Source organism: Barbus barbus (genome assembly GCF_936440315.1).
Source record: "Barbus barbus genome assembly, chromosome: 1".
Lineage (NCBI taxonomy): Eukaryota > Metazoa > Chordata > Actinopteri > Cypriniformes > Cyprinidae > Barbus > Barbus barbus.
The window spans coordinates 9,313,519-9,332,363 of NC_136729.1; the positions used below are offsets into that span (position 1 = coordinate 9,313,519).

The 18,845-nt window shown below is 34.7% G+C and overlaps 1 protein-coding gene across 1 annotated transcript in view; it reads left to right on the forward strand.

Annotated features, from left to right (window-relative positions):
• ntrk3b (neurotrophic tyrosine kinase, receptor, type 3b) overlaps positions 1-18,361 on the forward strand; it is a gene marked incomplete at both ends in the record, with an annotated part of 163,804 nt that extends 145,443 nt beyond the window's left edge. Inside the window, 5 exons of the mRNA XM_079400952.1 lie at positions 1,330-1,460; positions 4,007-4,179; positions 7,935-8,178; positions 16,902-17,060; positions 18,176-18,361. Coding sequence (XP_079257078.1) covers positions 1,330-1,460; positions 4,007-4,179; positions 7,935-8,178; positions 16,902-17,060; positions 18,176-18,361 — 893 coding nt within the window. The remainder of the gene's footprint in view (positions 1-1,329; positions 1,461-4,006; positions 4,180-7,934; positions 8,179-16,901; positions 17,061-18,175) is intronic.
• Between the last annotated feature and the right edge of the window lie 484 nt (positions 18,362-18,845).

The following is an 18,845-nucleotide window of genomic DNA, read 5'->3' on the forward strand; positions in this document are numbered from 1 at the left end:
AATGTATTTCTGCATGGATCTACACTGCTGTCACTGGGTTGCTACCTTTTATTTCTTCATAACTTATTTCTACATAACTGTTTACCTTTATTAATTAAATGTTTGATAGAATCCAAAGAGTCGATGTGCTTATTTAAAGTTCAAGATTAGATAAAGGAAAATAGAGGCTGTTATGTTTGTGTAGAGTCATATTTTGTTGCCTTTTTTTCTAGCCTTGTTTTGTGGTAAAGCATTTTTGCTTTTAAGCTACACAAATAATTGGAAATGACAATGAACATTGATGGCAAAGCATTACAAGTCCCAGGTGAGTTTGCAACAGATGGCAAAAAGAGACCTTTTACAATTGACTATCATTTGCATCATACTCGTTTTGTTTTGAAAAAGAGAACTCAGAGGAGACAAAAAGCACGCTGAAAATATCCAGCTGTGACTGTGAGCAGCAATTCTAGAACACCATCTGCACGGGAACTGACCTTTTACACAATGCGAACAACTCACTATTGAAGCCTTTATTTACACTTGTACACATAGGCCTATGCGTAAACAACACGCACAACAGGCGCATACAGATAACCTGTCACTCATATTTCATTTGGCTCGCTTTTCCGCACTCATTTATTTCCACCTATTCCTGAGGGACATTGTCTGATGATATTATTTGGATAATTGCATACCTGGACCTTTTTCATTATTGTATTTTCATATATTATGGAAGTTGGTGAGATTCACTGACAGTGATTATTGTTTTTATTCATTAAAATAAATAAATAAATAATTCCAAACCAATATGCTATTTTCTGTGGAAAACAAGGCATGCTGTAAAACAATTCATAGTTATCACATCTACAAAAAATATTCCAATTCTTCTGCCACATGATGTATTGATATTGTCATCTAAACCCTTTAAAAATCAGTTAGAATTTATTAAATTAAATAAATCTAAAATAAAAGTTTAATATTAGATGAAAAATAAAATTAGAAATGTTGCCTTGGCTGTTTTAATATCACTCAGATACTATTATATTTTTATTACTATTTCAATTTTTTTAATCTTACATTTTCTGTTTTCATTTAAGTTTTAGTGTTCATTTTTAATGTCTATACAGTTTTTATACATTTTTATTTCAGTTTAATTCATTTTAGTTTATTATATTAATACTATGGACAACTAATTAAAAACTAAATTAACACTGACTATTCCTTTAAAACAGAACCATTTTACAATCCAATCTCATTTTGCGGCATCACTGTGAACTGATGACCTTGTCATACAAAACACTAAAAATGTAATAACCGTTATTGTTTTCTCTTTCTGCATTTCTCTTTCAGATGTGCAGCATATTAAACGGAGGGACATTGTTCTGAAGAGAGAGCTGGGAGAGGGAGCTTTCGGAAAGGTGTTTCTGGCTGAATGTTACAACCTCAGCTTTACCAAAGATAAGATGCTGGTGGCTGTGAAGGTGAGACATGTTTTTGCAGTTAAAAGCACCTTCTTCTGGCTTTGCTTTTCTTTTACTTTTCTAAGAATAGATGCACTTCTTCTGTGCACCTGTACTTTATAGGCTTTACTTTTAACTAGGTTTACAATTTTTGTTGCACCAACATTTCACAATCCAGTCAATTTCCAACAGAGCGTCAACCTACTGTACATCGTTCTTGTTGAATCCAAAATAACTGAATGCAGTTCTGTGTTCGTACTGGTTCTTAATAGAATGGCAGAAGGTGTGTGTGTGTGTGTGTATAGTGCCAAAATCTTCTTTACTTTATCACAAACTATTTTGTGTCCAATGTAAAATATGGGTGCTTTTGAAAAACCAGTTAAGAATTGGTCTAGAACTACTTTCCAAGGCCAATAACATAATTTAACCATTGGAAAGCACTCTCCACATATTGGTTTTCCACTTGATGTCGAATGTAAAATATGGGTCCTTTTTTTCAAAACCAGTTGGGAACAGGTCTATAACGACTTCTTAAGGCCAATATTGTCACTTAACCATTGGAAAGTGCTCTCCACATCTGAATTTCCTCCTGTAATCCAATGTACCTCCTCACCAAAGCGATTGAAACTATTACATCAGAAAGATAACTGAAGATGCTGTGAAAAAACTCCAGTGTCATGAGGATATTTTATGAACCTGGGGTTGTCAGGCCAGCTCCCACAGCAGGACGCTGCAACAGAAAGACAGAGCGTCAGGACTGTGTTGAGTGGCATGGAGCTAACACTTCCCCTGACGGAAATGAGCGCTTCACCATCTGTGTCGTATACGCCATTATCTGTCGATGCCTCCCTCTGCCTGTGTCTGAGAGATCAGGGGAATTCTGTAATTAAAATCAAATTGCATCATGTGCCATTCAGGCTAAGTTATCATTTAATTGGTAGGAGCAGGACTCACAATGAAAAGGCTAGAATGCGCTTTGGAGTGCCTGGGAAGATTAAATGGTTGTGTGTTTGTTATGCAATAAATTGTAAGGATCCCTATCTTACACAGTTGCCTGGGATTGAGAGAGGTACAGTAAAACGTTATCACATTTCTTATGTGCATGGTAAAAAATGAGCATTGTAAAAAATGGTAAAAAATTAGCATTTCCCAGAATGTGAGATGTAATTTTTCAGATGGGAAATGTTATACATTTTATGTTAGATTAAGCTGTGTCAGAAAAGTCGTGGGAAGTCATGGCCTAATAGTTAGCGAGTCGGACTTGTAACTCGAAGGTTGTGGGTTGGAGTCTCAGGTCCGGCAGGGATTGTAGGTGGGGGGAGTGAATAACACTCTCTCCACCCTCAATACCACGACTAAGGTGAGACCCTTGAGCAAGGCTCAACCCCCAACTGCTCCCCGGGCGCCGCAGCATTGGCTGCCCACTGCTCCAGGTGTGTGTTCACTACTGTGTACACTTGGATGGGTTAAATGCAGAGCACAAATTCTAAGTATGGGTCACCATACTTGGCCACATGTCACTTAAAAAAAAATACAATTACAAGTACTCTTGCAGACTGTCAAAAATTGTTATAATACATTCTTCAACCATTCAGTAAAGCCATGAAATTGCTTTGTCTGTCCTGATAACCACATAACTGCATGACATCAGGATGCATGAATGAATGTTGCAACTTTCAGTTCTGAGATAACTTTTTTTTAACAAATTATTCATAATTATTTATGTTAATACAGCAGAAATAAAATTAAATATTTATATTAGATAAACTAAAACACAAGGAAAATAGAAATGTTGCCTTAGTAACTAATTGAAATAAAGTTAAGTTTAATCTGAAGTACTAAAATTACTAAAACTAAAACTTAAATAAAAATGAAGCTACATATAAAAATTTTCAAAACAAATAAAAATGACAAAAGCACATAAAATACTAAAACTTAAAGTAAAAATTTAAATGAATGATATACTGAAAAAATTATCATCAAATTTCTTGTGTGCCTGCTGAATATTTTCTGTAAAAGCAAATTTATCTTGGTCTAAAAATGTGTCAGACAACTTGGTATATATGTATGAATGAATGAAAGAATAAACATAAAAAATAAAATAAAATGTAATATTTTTATAAAAATAAAAAATATTTACTATAATGGTAACTGCTTTGAGCAAATGCAAATATAAATACTGCAAAATGTTGAAAATTTAAATCCAAATAATATGCTGCCAAATAAGACATTGCATTCTGATTTATTACCTGTTTATGTTCATTGTTTTATTTGAAAACGCCCCAATTACCTTAGCCTTTAATATGACACAGTTCATGCAAGTTGCGTCTTTTCACCACTTTTTGTTTTGAGAATTCATGCTATGGCCTTTTGTTGTACCTTTTTGTCTCATTTCAATTTATGCCAAACATCCTGAAATGCAATTAGGCATATTAGTTTAACCTCCATCTCATTTCTCCTTGCTTAGAGGACGACTTCAGTAAAAACGTGGCATCTCGCTCTCCACCGTGCATTTGTTCTTGTCTGTACATCTCCTACCTAGAGTGAACATGCTTTTTGTTTCTCAGACTCTCAAAGATCCCACCCTGACTGCCAGAAAAGACTTTCAACGGGAGGCTGAGCTCCTCACCAACCTCCAGCACGAGCACATTGTGAAGTTCTACGGCGTGTGTGTGGACGGTGATCCTCTCATCATGGTGTTTGAGTACATGAAGCATGGAGACCTCAATAAGTTTCTGAGGTATTTTTTATTGGGATTTCAGTGGAATTATACAGCACAGGCTCATTTGAAAAACATGCCTCCAAAAATGTACCTATAAATCTATTCACTGCAGTTTTCAGCTTAAAGGAATACTAGAAATGGTAAAACGCCAAGATGGTAAAACGCCAACTTTTATTATTTTTATAATAAATTAATTTATTTTATAATAAATTATTACAAATTATCATTATGAGGGCAGGTTATTGATTAAGACAAGATTTTATGACCTCAAAATGCTTATACTATAGCACATGATTTGGAAACTAATACATTTTGATGTTTGCATCACATAAGCTCCATATGTATGGCTTTTTTAAGTAGTAAACTTGCTTAGTAGCCCACTTGGTACAGTACTGCACTTGCAGGTCAGCCCTGCGAAAACACAAGTCACAATAAAACAGGTCAACGACTGGTAGAAGCAAGCTAAAATTGCACGGCTGATTTAACAAATGTGTTTTTATCTCATGTTTACTTTTGATAAGACTATCGGTTAGGTTTAGGGTAGGATTTAATGTACTGTAGGTGGTGCATTATTTTCAAAAGTGACAGAATATTAACCTTTCAGTTGCACTGGACATTGTCACCTACAGCAGCCAAACTTATAAAATGTTGCCAGACACACTTCTATAATCTGGACATTTCACTAGAAAGTATTGCAAAACATGCAAGAAGTGTTATTTTGCATAAATGTTGCCACAGGCACGTATTTTCAATGAGTCTGTGCTGGAATTATAGGACTTGCATATTATGCACTCCCTAAGCAAAGGCGGTATGAAATTGTAGGTAGTGAAATTATTCTAGCTCCTAAAATGCCTAATTTTGGCCAAAATTAATTATGTAATTTTATCATTTAATACGGTGGATAGAGCCAACCCAAAGGAGAATTTTATTGCTCACAGGTAGCTCAGTAAACTTAATTGGTTCTCTTATTTTTATTGAGGAAGCAACTTTGTCTAAAATATTTCTTAAAATCCTTTAGGATAAATAAAAATTGACACACAGAAGTGTGCTTAACCCTCTGGGGCCTGAGGTGATTTTGGGGCCCTTGAGATGTTTTGACATGCCCTGATATTTATGCTTATTTCAGCTACTTATACTATTGACCAACATGTATTTTTTTTTTTTTGTATTCAACACAAACTGTGCTACAATAATATGTGACCAAGATGGATGTACATGTTTGCATTTTTTAGAAAAAAAATATTATGCGTGGTTAGTAAGTTTTGGGGAAAAAAATGTAACTGAAATAAGGCCATAATCAACAAATCGTCCTGAATAAGACTTTTGAGTAATCAGTCTTGTAGGCTAGAATATTTACTTCACAATTATGTGAAATTCATTCTGCTTAATTATTCACAGAAAACAATATATTAATTAAAATTTTTAAAGACATGTTTTGTGATTGAAAGCCAATATGCGAGGGAGTGATAATGGGCTTGAATATTAAGTGATTTTCACCTGAGAGACTCAGGTGCTCATGTAGGCATTTAATATTAAAACAGCTCACTAAGTTTTGAGACACAAGATTCTATTTCAAAATAGCAGCTCATGTTTGAACTTCATTGTATACACATTGCAAGGTGGATTGAGGCCATGTGAATTGTAATTTGCAGGGGAGAACTGTGAAAATATAAAGGCATATAGAGTACTGGAGTGAGATGATTGTCTTGTGGGAGCAAAGTAATGGGTGATGATAATAAATTATTATTTTGTATAGTGAGATAATTTTTTCTTACACTTACGCAGATGGCCGGACTTGCATTTCAAGAAAAAAAAAAATGATGAAATTCTTTTTAGAAAAGCTGCAATGAGACAAATCTGGTTGATTTTCATGGACAGCAAAATGATTTTGGCAGCAGACTCTAGTTAAGCTTCATGCAGATGATATGTGTGTTGAATTAAAGAGATTTAGAGAACTTAAGGTAAAGCATATTAGACAAGTCAGAGTACATAATTTGAATAGTGTACTGCTTATAGTTTTTCAGCAGCTTTGGTTAGGATTTTTTCTCCATTCATTTACTCCATAGACATTTCAAAAGATAGTCTTCAGTTATAAACTAACCAACAGCTGAATCCCAACTTATGGTTTGGTTTGGTTCTTGACTCACAAGCTTTGATTGTAAGTGAAAGTAAAAACATAAATTAGGTAAAAAAAAAACATCAAAGTACTCACTGCTTCCACAAAATATGTGCCTCTATATGCATTTCTGCAATAGCGTAATTGCGTATAACTTACTGCACGTTTCATGGCATTTTCAAAGTAAAATGTCCAGAGAGTGGTGCTGAAACATGTTCAATTCGTGACCGTGGCATGTTTTTATTACGTTGATACAGGCACGTATTGCTGAGTTTGAGTACGTCTTGCAAATTGAAATATCCGGGGAGTGTCGCTAAAGGTTAATGTTCTATCTTGTAGGAAATATCCCCTACACCAAACCCAACTCTAAACTTACCTGATAGTGTTAACAAATGCAAAAGCGATATTAAAACGCATTTGTTGATATAGTCGTGCTATTTTAACTTCCTTATATGGATTTGAGCTGTTTTGTCAAACCATAGTTTTACGGGGTTTGTACCGAAGCTCTTCATCACTCAAGTGCAACGCCGTTGCACGTAAGCTACTGAGCAAACTTGGTGAATTAGAAAACTCATACATATGAAGCTGTATATGTGACGACAACGTTCAAAAGTATCAATTTTGAAGTCATAACAGTTTTCTGCAATTGTGCGAAAATTACCCTTTATATATCAAACTCTGTAGCTGTAAATCATACTTTGTGTGAAAAGGAATAAAAGTTGTCTGAGTTTTACTGCCTCTAGTGTTCATTTTAACTGGAAACTGCAGTGATTTCTACATTTAGGTACGGTTTTTCAGTTTTGCAGGAATGTATATAGAGGCACGTATTTCCAGTGAGCCTAGGTTGAAAATACGCATGTTACACAGCATAACCGTTTTCAACATTAACGTTTTAAAAATCTGTTTTAATGGTAACTGGTTGGTAAATCTCTCTTCAAATTATGGGTATTGTAGTTCCTCACTGGGAATTTGGCAATTAAATAAATATTTTCCAAAATGACGTAAAAATCACTCTGACTTAAGTTGCTTCACCAGAATTACCTCTTGAGAAATCAAATCTTTTAAATAGTATTGTTACAAATCAAGTTCTTTATTGAGAAAATGAATGGGACTCTTTTTTTTTATTCAGGACCCAGCCTGTTGCATTCTAAAGCAGCGCTACCACTGGGATTGTTAGCTCTCTGTTTGTTAGCTCTTCAAAATACAGTTGAAGAGCACGCTGCTGAAGAGGCACTGACCAGGAGAGATGCACAAATTACAGTCGAGCCCTTTTGAGCAGCCACCTCATGCAAATGCTGCCGCAATCAGACAAAAATATTTTTTTCCTGAGTGAAGAGAAGATCAAAAAAGTTAACTGAATAGGTGATTTTATTTCGCCAGGCAGTTGAAGTCAAAGCACATCTTTCTTTGCCTTGACTTACTTACTTCAAATTAGACAGCTTTACAGGATTAGAGGGGGAATTATTTTATGGGGCAATAAGGCAGTGTGTTTGAACACTTCGACCCTGTGCCCTTTTACATTGATCTATAATCAATTTTCCCTGCTCGGTTCCTAAACGCAAGTAATTGCAAACCTGGAAGAATTGCAAACCAGTGAAGGACAATTACTGCCAAGACTAACAAGTGTAACCAACACGCCTTTCTGCCCACATTTCAGAGCCCATGGTCCGGACGCCATGATTCTTGAGGATGGCCAACCGATGCAGTCTAACGGGGAACTTGGTCTCTCGCAGATGCTTCATATCGCTACACAGATAGCGGCAGGCATGGTCTACCTGTCCTCCCAGCATTTTGTGCACCGTGACCTGGCCACCCGCAACTGCCTTGTGGGTAATGGCCTGCTCGTGAAAATTGGAGACTTCGGGATGTCCAGAGACATCTACAGCTCAGATTACTATCGAGTAAGTATCACAATAGCTTAAGTATAATTAATAATAAAAAAAATTGCAGTCAAAAACCATCATTGTAGGTACATTTCTTACATCTGAACTTCTAAACAAAATTATAGGAATGTTCTGGGTTATTGTCAGTATTTGTGGCACAGAGAATAATGTATATTTTATTTTTAAGTAAAAAAAAAAAAAAAAACACAACACCCACAGTAAGGCAATATCTATTGAAGTAAAACGGACCATGTTTGTGAATGAAAACATTTATTCACCCTAATGATATTTAAAAACCTGTGTAACCTTTTTTTTTTCTTTGAAATGAAAGTCACTGGGCTCCAATTTTATTATGAAACCTATTGACTTTACCTAATTCAGTGTTCCCAGTCAAAAATTACAAGCCTTTTAAAAACTGCTTGTAAATCTCTCATTTTGCTATATTAATCACAAATCTTAGTTATTAAGTTATTTTCCATTTACAAACACAGTCCATAAATATTCCAAATATTAATTCATTTATTTGTGCTAACAATAGCAGCCTATTAGATCAAGTTAAATGTCAAGGACAGCTAAATATTTCACTGAGAAATTGGATTGTGGAGTGAGTCTTTGTATTCGAGCCAGTCGTAAATTGAAGGCCAGAAACATCTTTGTCAGACGCACATACACACACTTACACACAGTCTGCAATATTGACAAAGCAGAGAGATTACAAAATTATTAGCACATTGGACACGTTCACTGTGTTAAGTGATTATAAATAGAGGATCCTGCCAAGCACGTAATCCACACATGGCGAGTCATATTGACGTTTGTTGTCCTCTGGGGCTCGAGTGTCTGGCCACAGGAAGGGAGTGTGACTGGAAGAGAGATTGAGATACTGTCATCAGTGACCAATTCAACCGCCTTCGTCAAGACGTTATAAGTGGCACATCGACGTCCTCTCACCTAATAGCCTGCCGAGTATCTTTTTGCATGAGATATTTTTGATAACTCTGTTTAGAGCCTCCAATGGTTGTACAGAAAATGGATTCAAGGAAAAGCACAGCACAGGCTCGATCCCTCAAACACACTGTGGATTGTCTTAGATGTCGTCTTGGGTTTTCTCCACCACAAATAGCTGATTACATGCTATAAGCAAGTGAAATGTACAGGTCACCCTGTCATTTTGTTTTTTAACACCCTGTAAATAAACCACTCATGACATTAAATGTCATCACATAAACAAGATTTTCTTTCTAAACTCTCTAAAGGTCTGTTTTTACTTGAAATTTAAAGTGTTTTAAATGGTTGGAGAAATCCGTTATCGGTCATGGATGCATGAATCTGCTTCCTCTGTTACTAAGTATAAAAGCGTAAATAGTGGAGCTGTAATCCATTCTCCACCATGCTGCTATGCTCTTCATACCCATAATCCAATCTAGCCCTCTACCACTGAGCCACAGACTAGCCAGTAATCCAGTTTACAAACTACCAAAATAAAGCAAAAAACATGTTGCCTTCTTCCTGAAACCCACACCATGCTGACGGAATGGAAATATGGTCAATCAGCAGAGAGATTCTTCATTTTCTGCTTTCAAACTTTTATTGTCTAATGGCCTTATCAATTTTCAAACCGCAAAGCTAATTGCTCCAGTCTCAACCACAAAGCCCAAGGTGATACAGTGAATAGTGGTTTGAATGATTGCTTAAACAATTTTAGTTGCTCGTCTTAATTTGAAAGTAATTTACATTATTAAAGAGCCGGTATGGGTGTGAGTCTCCTGTGAGTCTATTATTAAGATCACTGTTACTCAGCTTGTTTAAATGAGCAATTAGCAATTCGTAGTATATCCAGTAACTCTAATACCATTTGAACTACAAATTAAGGTGAGACACATGTAGGTCACCATGTACTATAACATACAGCACAACGATGGATGGATGGATGGATGGCTTTTCTCAGTAATAAAAATCAGTTATATGAATTTCCTTTTTTAAATTTCTTAATCCTACTTATAATGCATCAATACATCAATTCACATTTTAATTTAACAGTCAACAATCATGCAATACACTTTTTTCAGGTTTTTATAGATCAAACTTGCTGATTACAAGAGCTGACAGAACATATTGATACATTTCATACAAAAAAAAAAGTAATATCACAAATGAGATGGTTTCACAGAAGGGGTACTGCAGTGAACTGATATGAGAAGCATCTGCAATGTATAATACAGCTTTTTATTTCCCTGCATCCCTCCCTAGGATACTGAATTAGAGAGTTTTCAGCCTTCTTTTGTTAAAAGAGAACATATTAGAGTTTATATGAGAAACAGGGCAATGATTACTTTGTAGTTACTGTATAACGGGATGTTTTTTCATGCAGTACATTGTAAATGTTTTAAATATGTAATGTATACATGTCCGTATTGTGTCAGAATGAGTAGTGTGTGCTAAGCAAGTCCATGTCCAACCACAGTACACAAGTGTGATTTCACACATCATTGTTTTATGAAGCGTGTCAGTACACAATTCAAAATGTATTGCTATCATGTCTCGCTGCAAAAAAATCAATAGTTTGAAGACATTAGGAAATTCCTGTTTGCCTCTTCATTTCGCATCCTCTCCCAACTATCACTTGCAATATGAGCAGCTAAAGTACAGTTTACAGAACACAGGCTGAAAAGGTTTTCAATAAGATATTGACTATATGCAGCAGGCAGTAGTCACAGGAACTTGGTTCATTTCTAACGTGGAGGTAGACATCCATTAGTCTGCTCTCTGCCAGTCGGATGTAGGATCAATGTAACGGCACACAACAGGGAATAGTAATTACAAAGAGAACTTCACGCTGAGTTGGAAGGGCTCCAGCAACAAACGGCAGTCCCGTGGACATTTCATGCCGGCACAACATGATGAATGAAGTGGAATTGACGTGAATAAGAAATAGATTTGCGAATAATCCATTTTAATTGATCTGATTACATGCACAATTAATACATGATTGTTTAGTCAATTTGGCTCAACTAGTGGAGGAGCAAATCAATAGTATTATTTAAGTGAATAAAATTCATATTTGTATTTGTTTTATTTATTTGTTACATCACCTCACTCACAGCGTTTTACAGAGTGGATCAGGATAATCAATGTGTTATGTATTGTTTTTAAGTCTAATTCTAATATATAAGAGTCCCATCAAGAGTCCCACATGTGCTGTGAAGAACAACTTTATATATGTTGCCTTCATTAAGGACCTCTCCGATGGTCTGTTATCTATGGATGAAGTAGACGTTAATGTTAAAAGAACAGCTCCCTAGTGGTTGGGAAGCATGTAATCTTTTTAAATCACAAAGTTGTATGTTGTATGTATGTTGTATGTTTATGTTTATTTCATTCATGGATATTTTTTTTTTTCCCACAAAACTTACTTCATCATCCTCATTCATATAATTTATAAAACCATGATGAAAAGGAGGCAGGATGAAGAATATCTTATATTTCCTGCCCCCTCAAAAAAAAACAAAAAAAAACACCAAAAAAGTCATTTCCAAAAACTCAACATATCAAGTCCCCATCAATACATGACGATAACAAATGAACAAACTAGAAACCAAAAACGTCAACCCGACACAGATTCCAAAGCAAAAGCAAACCATGATAACAACCATCATCATCATCATCAATTTATATAAGTATTCATCCAAAGCAAAAGCAAACCATAATCACAACCATCATCATCATAATCATCAATTTCTATAAATGGTCATATAAATCCATTGTTTTCTCTTTAAATCCTTTTTTAAACTGAAATATATTTTTACATTGCTTTAGTTCATTTAGCAGAGAATTCCAAACTTTCACTCCCACCACTGAAGTACACTTTTGTTTTGCTGTTGTCCTTACAATTGGATACTTAAAATGTCCCTTTCTTCTTCCTTCATTTTCTATAAGGATAAACAAGTGTTGAAGGTTTGTGGGCAATATTTTATCTTTTGCTTTAAACATAACAATAAGTGTCCGTAATTCAACCAATTCTTTAAATTTTAACAGTTTAGAGCCAAAAAATAAAGCATTTGTATGCTCTCTATAATCTGTTTTAAATATAATTCGTATGACTCTCTTTTGTAATAGGAAGAGTGACTTTGTGTTGCTTTGATATGTGTTTCCCCACACCTCCACACAGTAGCTAATATAAGGCAACACCAGTGCACAATACAAAGTTCTCAATGCCTTATAATCTAACACGTTTTACCTTATTTAATACAAAAATACTCTTAGATATCTTTTTTTGTATGTATGAGATATGTGGTTTCCAAGTCAACCCTTCATCTAGTAGCACACCCAAAAACCTAATTTCCCTAACTTTCATTATTTTTGTTCCTGCTATTGATAATACAATACTTTCATATTTTTTTTTATTACCAAAAATCATAAACTTTGTTTTCTTTAGATTTAATGACAATCTATTTATGTCAAACCATTCCTTCACTTCAACCATTTCTTGTTCCATACTAAGTACCAATTCATTTAAATCATTTCCTGAGAGGTAAATGTTTGTGTCATCTGCAAATAGAACAAAATTCAATAACTTGGATACATCGCAAATATCATTAATGTACAGTATAAATAATTTTGGTCCTAAAACTGAACCTTGCGGTATACCACATTGAATTTGCATATTATTAGATTTGTTATTATTATACTGAACATAATGTTGTCTTTTGTTCAAATAACTACTTAACCAGTCAATACTATTCCTCTCACACCATATAATTGTAACTTTAATAACAAGATTGAATGATCAATTGTATCAAATGCTTTCTTTAAGTCGATAAACACACCTATTGTGTGTTTCTTATTATCAGTTGCATTTACTATGTCCTCAACTATATTCATGGTCGCAGAAGCTGTAGATCTACCTAAACGGAATCCATACTGGCTCTCATTTAACAACTGTTTTTTTTCAATAAATTCATCTAATCTTTGCACAAAAACTTTTTCAAGGACTTTAGAAAATTGAGATAATAACGAAATTGGTCTATAATTTGTAAACATATGCTTATCACCGTCTTTGTATAGTGGGACCACCTTTGCTACCTTCATCCTATTAGGGAAGATCCCTGTTTGAAATGAAAGATTAAATATATAAATTAAAGGTTTAACAATACAATCAATGGTTTTTTTCACAATAATCATATCTAACCCATCCGTATCTGTAGATGTCTTGTTTTTTAGTGCATTTACTATAGAAATAATTTTATTTTCACTAACATCTCCAAGAAACATTGATTGAAGGACTCTACTCCCCCTTATCCCTCCATTCTGTGACCCTGGATTATGTTTTTCAATATTCTCTGCTAGCTTGGGTCCCACATTTACAAAAAAGGAGTTAAATTCATTTACTACTTCGTTTAAGTTTTCAATTTTCTTATAATCCTCGTTTATAAAATAATTTGGTATACTGTCCTGACCTGATGTACTTTTCCCAATCAGCTTATTCAAAATATTCCATGTTCCTTTAATATCAGTTTTGTTTTTTTCCAATAAGCTCCCAAAATAATCTTTTTTTCGCTTGCCTCATTATTGTGGTTAATTTATTTTTATATAGCTTATACTTCATTTCTGCTTCTTTTGACCTAAATTTGATCAAATCTCTATAAAGTTTATTCTTTTTTTTGCATGCATTCTGTAATCCCCTGGTAATCCAAGGGTTTTTGCTAAAGCTGTCCTTATATCTACATTGCACATATGGACAATGCCTTTCATATAATGTAATATATTTATCTAAAAAAGCTTCATATGCTACATTTACTTCCCCGACATACACCTCTTTCCAGTCTTGCTCACTCAATTCATTTCTAAATCTACAAATTGCTTCATCTGTCCTTTTTCTAACATATTTAATCCTACAGCCAGCTTCCTTCTCATTGGGTATTTGACAATCCAAAACACAAAAAACTGGTAAATGGTCGCTTATATCATTGATCACCAAACCACTCTTTATTTTACTTTCTAAAACATTTATGAAAATATGGTCGATCAATGTAGAACATGTTGTTGTTATCCGAGTTGGCTCGGTGATCAATGGAAACAACCCTCTACTGTATAGCATCTCCAAAAAATCACTAGCTGCAACTTGTCTGTTCACACTCAACAAATCGATGTTTATGTCCCCACACAAAATATAAATTTTCTTCTCATTCAGTTGACAACACCTTTTCTAGCTGTTCATTAAATGTTTCAATTTTTGACCCAGGTGTTCTGTAAATACATGTAACAACAACATTCCTCTTCTTTTCCATATCAATCTCCACTGTAATACATTCAAATAAATCATTAATGGCTGTTGTCATACATTCTACAATTCTACATTTCAAATCGATATTCACAAATAAGGCAACACCCCCTCCCCTCTTATCTCTTCTACTGCAATAATGCAATTCATAACCTTCCATACAAAAATCTACATCTCGAGCTTCATTAACCCATGTTTCTGACAGTGCTATGACTGAAAATTGATGTTTTAAAGACCTTAAGTATTCCTGGATCTTGGTAAAGTTTGCATACAAACTCCTACAATTAAAATGTATTACTGAAAATTTACTGTCCAGGCTAACAGTATCATTAAACTTTTCTTCTGTATAGTAATCACACATAGAATTAATTGTGTTAAAGCAGTGATTTTCTGGATCAATATTGCATTCAAAATCATATAACTTGTATTCTATGTATTTAGCTCTTAACAACGTGTAGCCCCTTGTAGGGCCAGAGAAATCAATCTCAGTCATAATTTTCTATAAGCAAACAAATAAACAAATAATAATACCCTACAAATATTATTTTTACAACTGCTGTGTTTAACCAACAAGTACCGCCATATGAAGAACAAAATAAATATCCACAATAAATCCAAAACAAAATACAAAGTCGCTGCAATAAGAAGTCCCAATGGTAAAAAAAAAAAAAAAAAAAAAGTAGGTTTACAAAAAAACAGCAGTAGCAAAGGCAGTGTAATATTAACAGCTCATAAAATTTGAGCCTGCGTCTCCAGGAAAACATTGTTAATCCAGATCGATGAATAAAAAAAAAAAATAAATAGAAAAAAAATAACCCTACTATATACAGTCATAGTCAAAGTAGCGAGGTGTTTCCTACCTTGATCCCATAGGTACACCAAACTCCCTTCAAAACTAATTAAACATAGGCCAAGAAAAAAACCTTTCGAGCGCCGCTCAAGAAAAGTAAAAAATAAAATATACATCCCGCCAAAAACTTGACTAATCCTTTGGTCTTCACCTGGCCCAAAGTTCCTATATTCCCAAAAAGCATGTTTGCCATTATCTTCATTTATAGTGGTCCAGATCCTTCAGCTCCCTAATCATCAACACTTTCTCCGCTTCAGGCGAAGGGCCATTCAATCTTATCAACACCTTGCAATCTCTGGTCCAGGTAGCTTTTATTTTGCGTTCCTTCCATAGCTGCCGAGCAACTCGTGCAATCTCGGCACTTTTAGATGTTAGGTGTTCATTGATGTACACCGCCGTGCCTTTAAGCTTTTTCCCCTGCACCAGAAGTTCCGTTTTGTGTTTACGACTCACAAAACGCATCATAATTCTGGGCTTGGTTGCACGGTCCTTTCTTGGTAGAATGTGACAAGCTGTGATGTTGCTCTTGTCCAGATGGATGTTCCTACTTTGAAGAAAGGAAGTTACTTGCGTTTCGAGGGATTCTTGGTCCTTCGAATTTAGACTTTTCTCGTCATCTCTCTTAGTTACCGCGGCAGCATACGTCCTCGGTTTAACATCAAGGCCGCTTATTATTACATCTTCTTTGCGTGTGAACAGTTCCATTTCTTCGATTCTACGTTCCATTTCATCCATCTTCAACACTTTATTTTCAAGTGTAACAATCCTCAGATCTTTTGCGGCCACACTTTCTCTGAGTTCTCTGATTTCTGCCAAAAGGTTCGTTATCTCAGTTTGCTTTGCTACAACATCTCTTATATCTTGCGTCAATTTCTTCAGTGTTTCGTTCATTTCTTTTATTGTTTCTTCCATCATTACTTTCTTCGGAGGCATTATAGACTCCGAATACCAAAATACTTTTAATTTAACTTACCAATTAAGATATATATCAATAGAAACAACAAACAATGCGGAAGAGCCGCGAGGCACTCTCCATCATCATGACTTCCGGTTCCGAAGTCGTAATGTTATGACATTATTACATTTTTATGCATTTTAGGACACACCAAAATCAAACATAAAAAATTATTTGATACATAGGGTTTGAATGACAGCTTCTTCCCTCCAAGTGCCATTTGATACAATTTGGCACATTATAAATACAAAATTTGCCAAAAGGTAAAATTAATAATAAAATAAAATGCACTCAATTTTTAAATGTATGAAGTAAATCAAAATTATGTATTTTATTTAAACATGATGCATATTGCAGAGTGTTAAAAGACAGATGCATATTGCAGAGTGTTAAAAGACGTGTGTTTGCATACACCTCTGTTCAGTAGTTTGGGGCTAGGTAGGATTGTGACACTCCCTATGCTGGTGTCAAGCAAGATCAAAACTGTTCCATTGTATCTAGTCAGTTTATCGAGAGTTTTCATAACCATTTAGAGCTCAACTAGTAGATTAGTTAGCTTGTTTATATAGAGGGAAGAGAGGGAAAAGAGAGGGAAATGTCATCCATACCACGTAAGTTGTTTGTGAGCAATGCTTGATGTGTAATCTTTCTTGTAGGTGGGAGGTCACACCATGCTGCCCATACGCTGGATGCCTCCGGAGAGCATCATGTACAGGAAGTTCTCCACCGAGAGCGATGTATGGAGCTTCGGAGTCGTTATGTGGGAGATCTTCACCTATGGGAAACAGCCATGGTTTCAGTTATCCAATAATGAGGTATATTTTCGCAAAAAGAGTTGGAGCCATTGTTGGAACATCAGTGTGAATATGACAATTTTAGAATGCGAGTGTGATCTCTACAGGCGAGGTGTAATGCTGTCAGAGATCAGGTTAGAAGCTTACATCTTTCCACACATAAATTTCGACTGGAAAACCAGGAATCATATGTGCACTGACATGAGGGCTGTTAAAAAAGGTAGAAAAAGTCCAAAGACTGAATACACAGAAAAGTTCCAAGGCAGAATTGTATATTCCTTTTTTTGTGGATTTCTCAGTCCCATTTTGCATTATGACAATATCACATTTGTATACATATAACACATTTGTAATATATATATATATATATATATATATATATATAATATAATATAAAGTAATCATATCTTATTTATTTAAATATTTTATACCTGTTATTTTAAAATATTTTTATAATATGTTAAAGAATTTCAAAAAAATTGTTTAGTTCATTTAAAAATACTTTTAAACAATACACTATGAAAAGTGTGGGGCCAGTAATTTTTTATTTTTTTGGAAAAAAAGAAACTGATACTTTTATTCAGCAAGGATTCATTAAATTGATCAGAAAAATGACTGCAAAGATATATATAATGTTCAAAAACACACAAACGCACAAGAATCCTTGGAGGAAAGAAATTATCTCCATAAACATTAAGTAGCACAACCTTTTCCATTTCATAAATTACATTAAAATATATTTTATTTAATAAAAAAAATAATCATTAAAACAATTTAAAATATAGTAACATTTCAAAATCTTACTCTCATTTTTGATCAAATAGATGCAGCCTTATTTTTTACCGACTCCAAACTTTTGAGTGGTAGTGTATATGTGTGCAATGTATTTTTATGCTTAATATTTTAGATTAGAATGCTAATACTAATCAATTGGGAGTTTACTGTGAGTGAATTTTGGGAATGGGACAAACAGAGACTCAAAATCTCACCATTATTTTAACCAACGATGCTGTATCAGGTTGGTCATAGTGTGCAACATGACTTATATTTGAGTGAAATAGCATAAAAAAGTAAACACGCCAACTCTAAATCAATTGCACACATTTGCTCATTTCTGTCTCTCTCATTTTTTGCAGGTCATTGAATGCATTACCCAAGGTCGGGTTCTAGACAGGCCTCTCCTATGTCCTAAGGAGGTGTACGACCTCATGTTAGGCTGCTGGCAAAGAGAGCTGCAACAACGACTGAACATCAAAGACATTCAGAAAGTCCTTTACGCTCTGGGAAAAGCCACACCTGTCTACTTGGACATCCTCGGCTAAGACTGGTGCGACGTCTCTCACCAGAATCCAACACAATCCAGGAATAACCAAACAAGCCCTTTTCCCCGCGTCGGCGCTCCACTGTAAAAACACCAACACATCGGAGATGGACTTTAAGTGCCTGCAACACTTTTTTTCAATACACTGGGTATACAGAAAAAAGTAAAAAAAAAAATATTTAAAAACAAACTTTTACATTTTGTTTACAGTATATATTGTACAGAATTATTCTATAAAGACAAAAAAAAATTAAATAGTGATGGCGATAGCAGAATGTTGCCTTCTGTGTGGCAAATCTTCATACACACATATATGAATATATTTTTATTTATTTTCTTTCATTTTGAAGGTAAAGTATGGGTGCCTGTCATGTTTAGTGCTGTTGATATATTATCTTTTCAAGATGGCTGCTCTTTAGTTCTGTTCTGCTTTATCAGCTGGGATTTTGTGAGGAAAGCCTTATGTTTCGATTCTTTTGCCGATG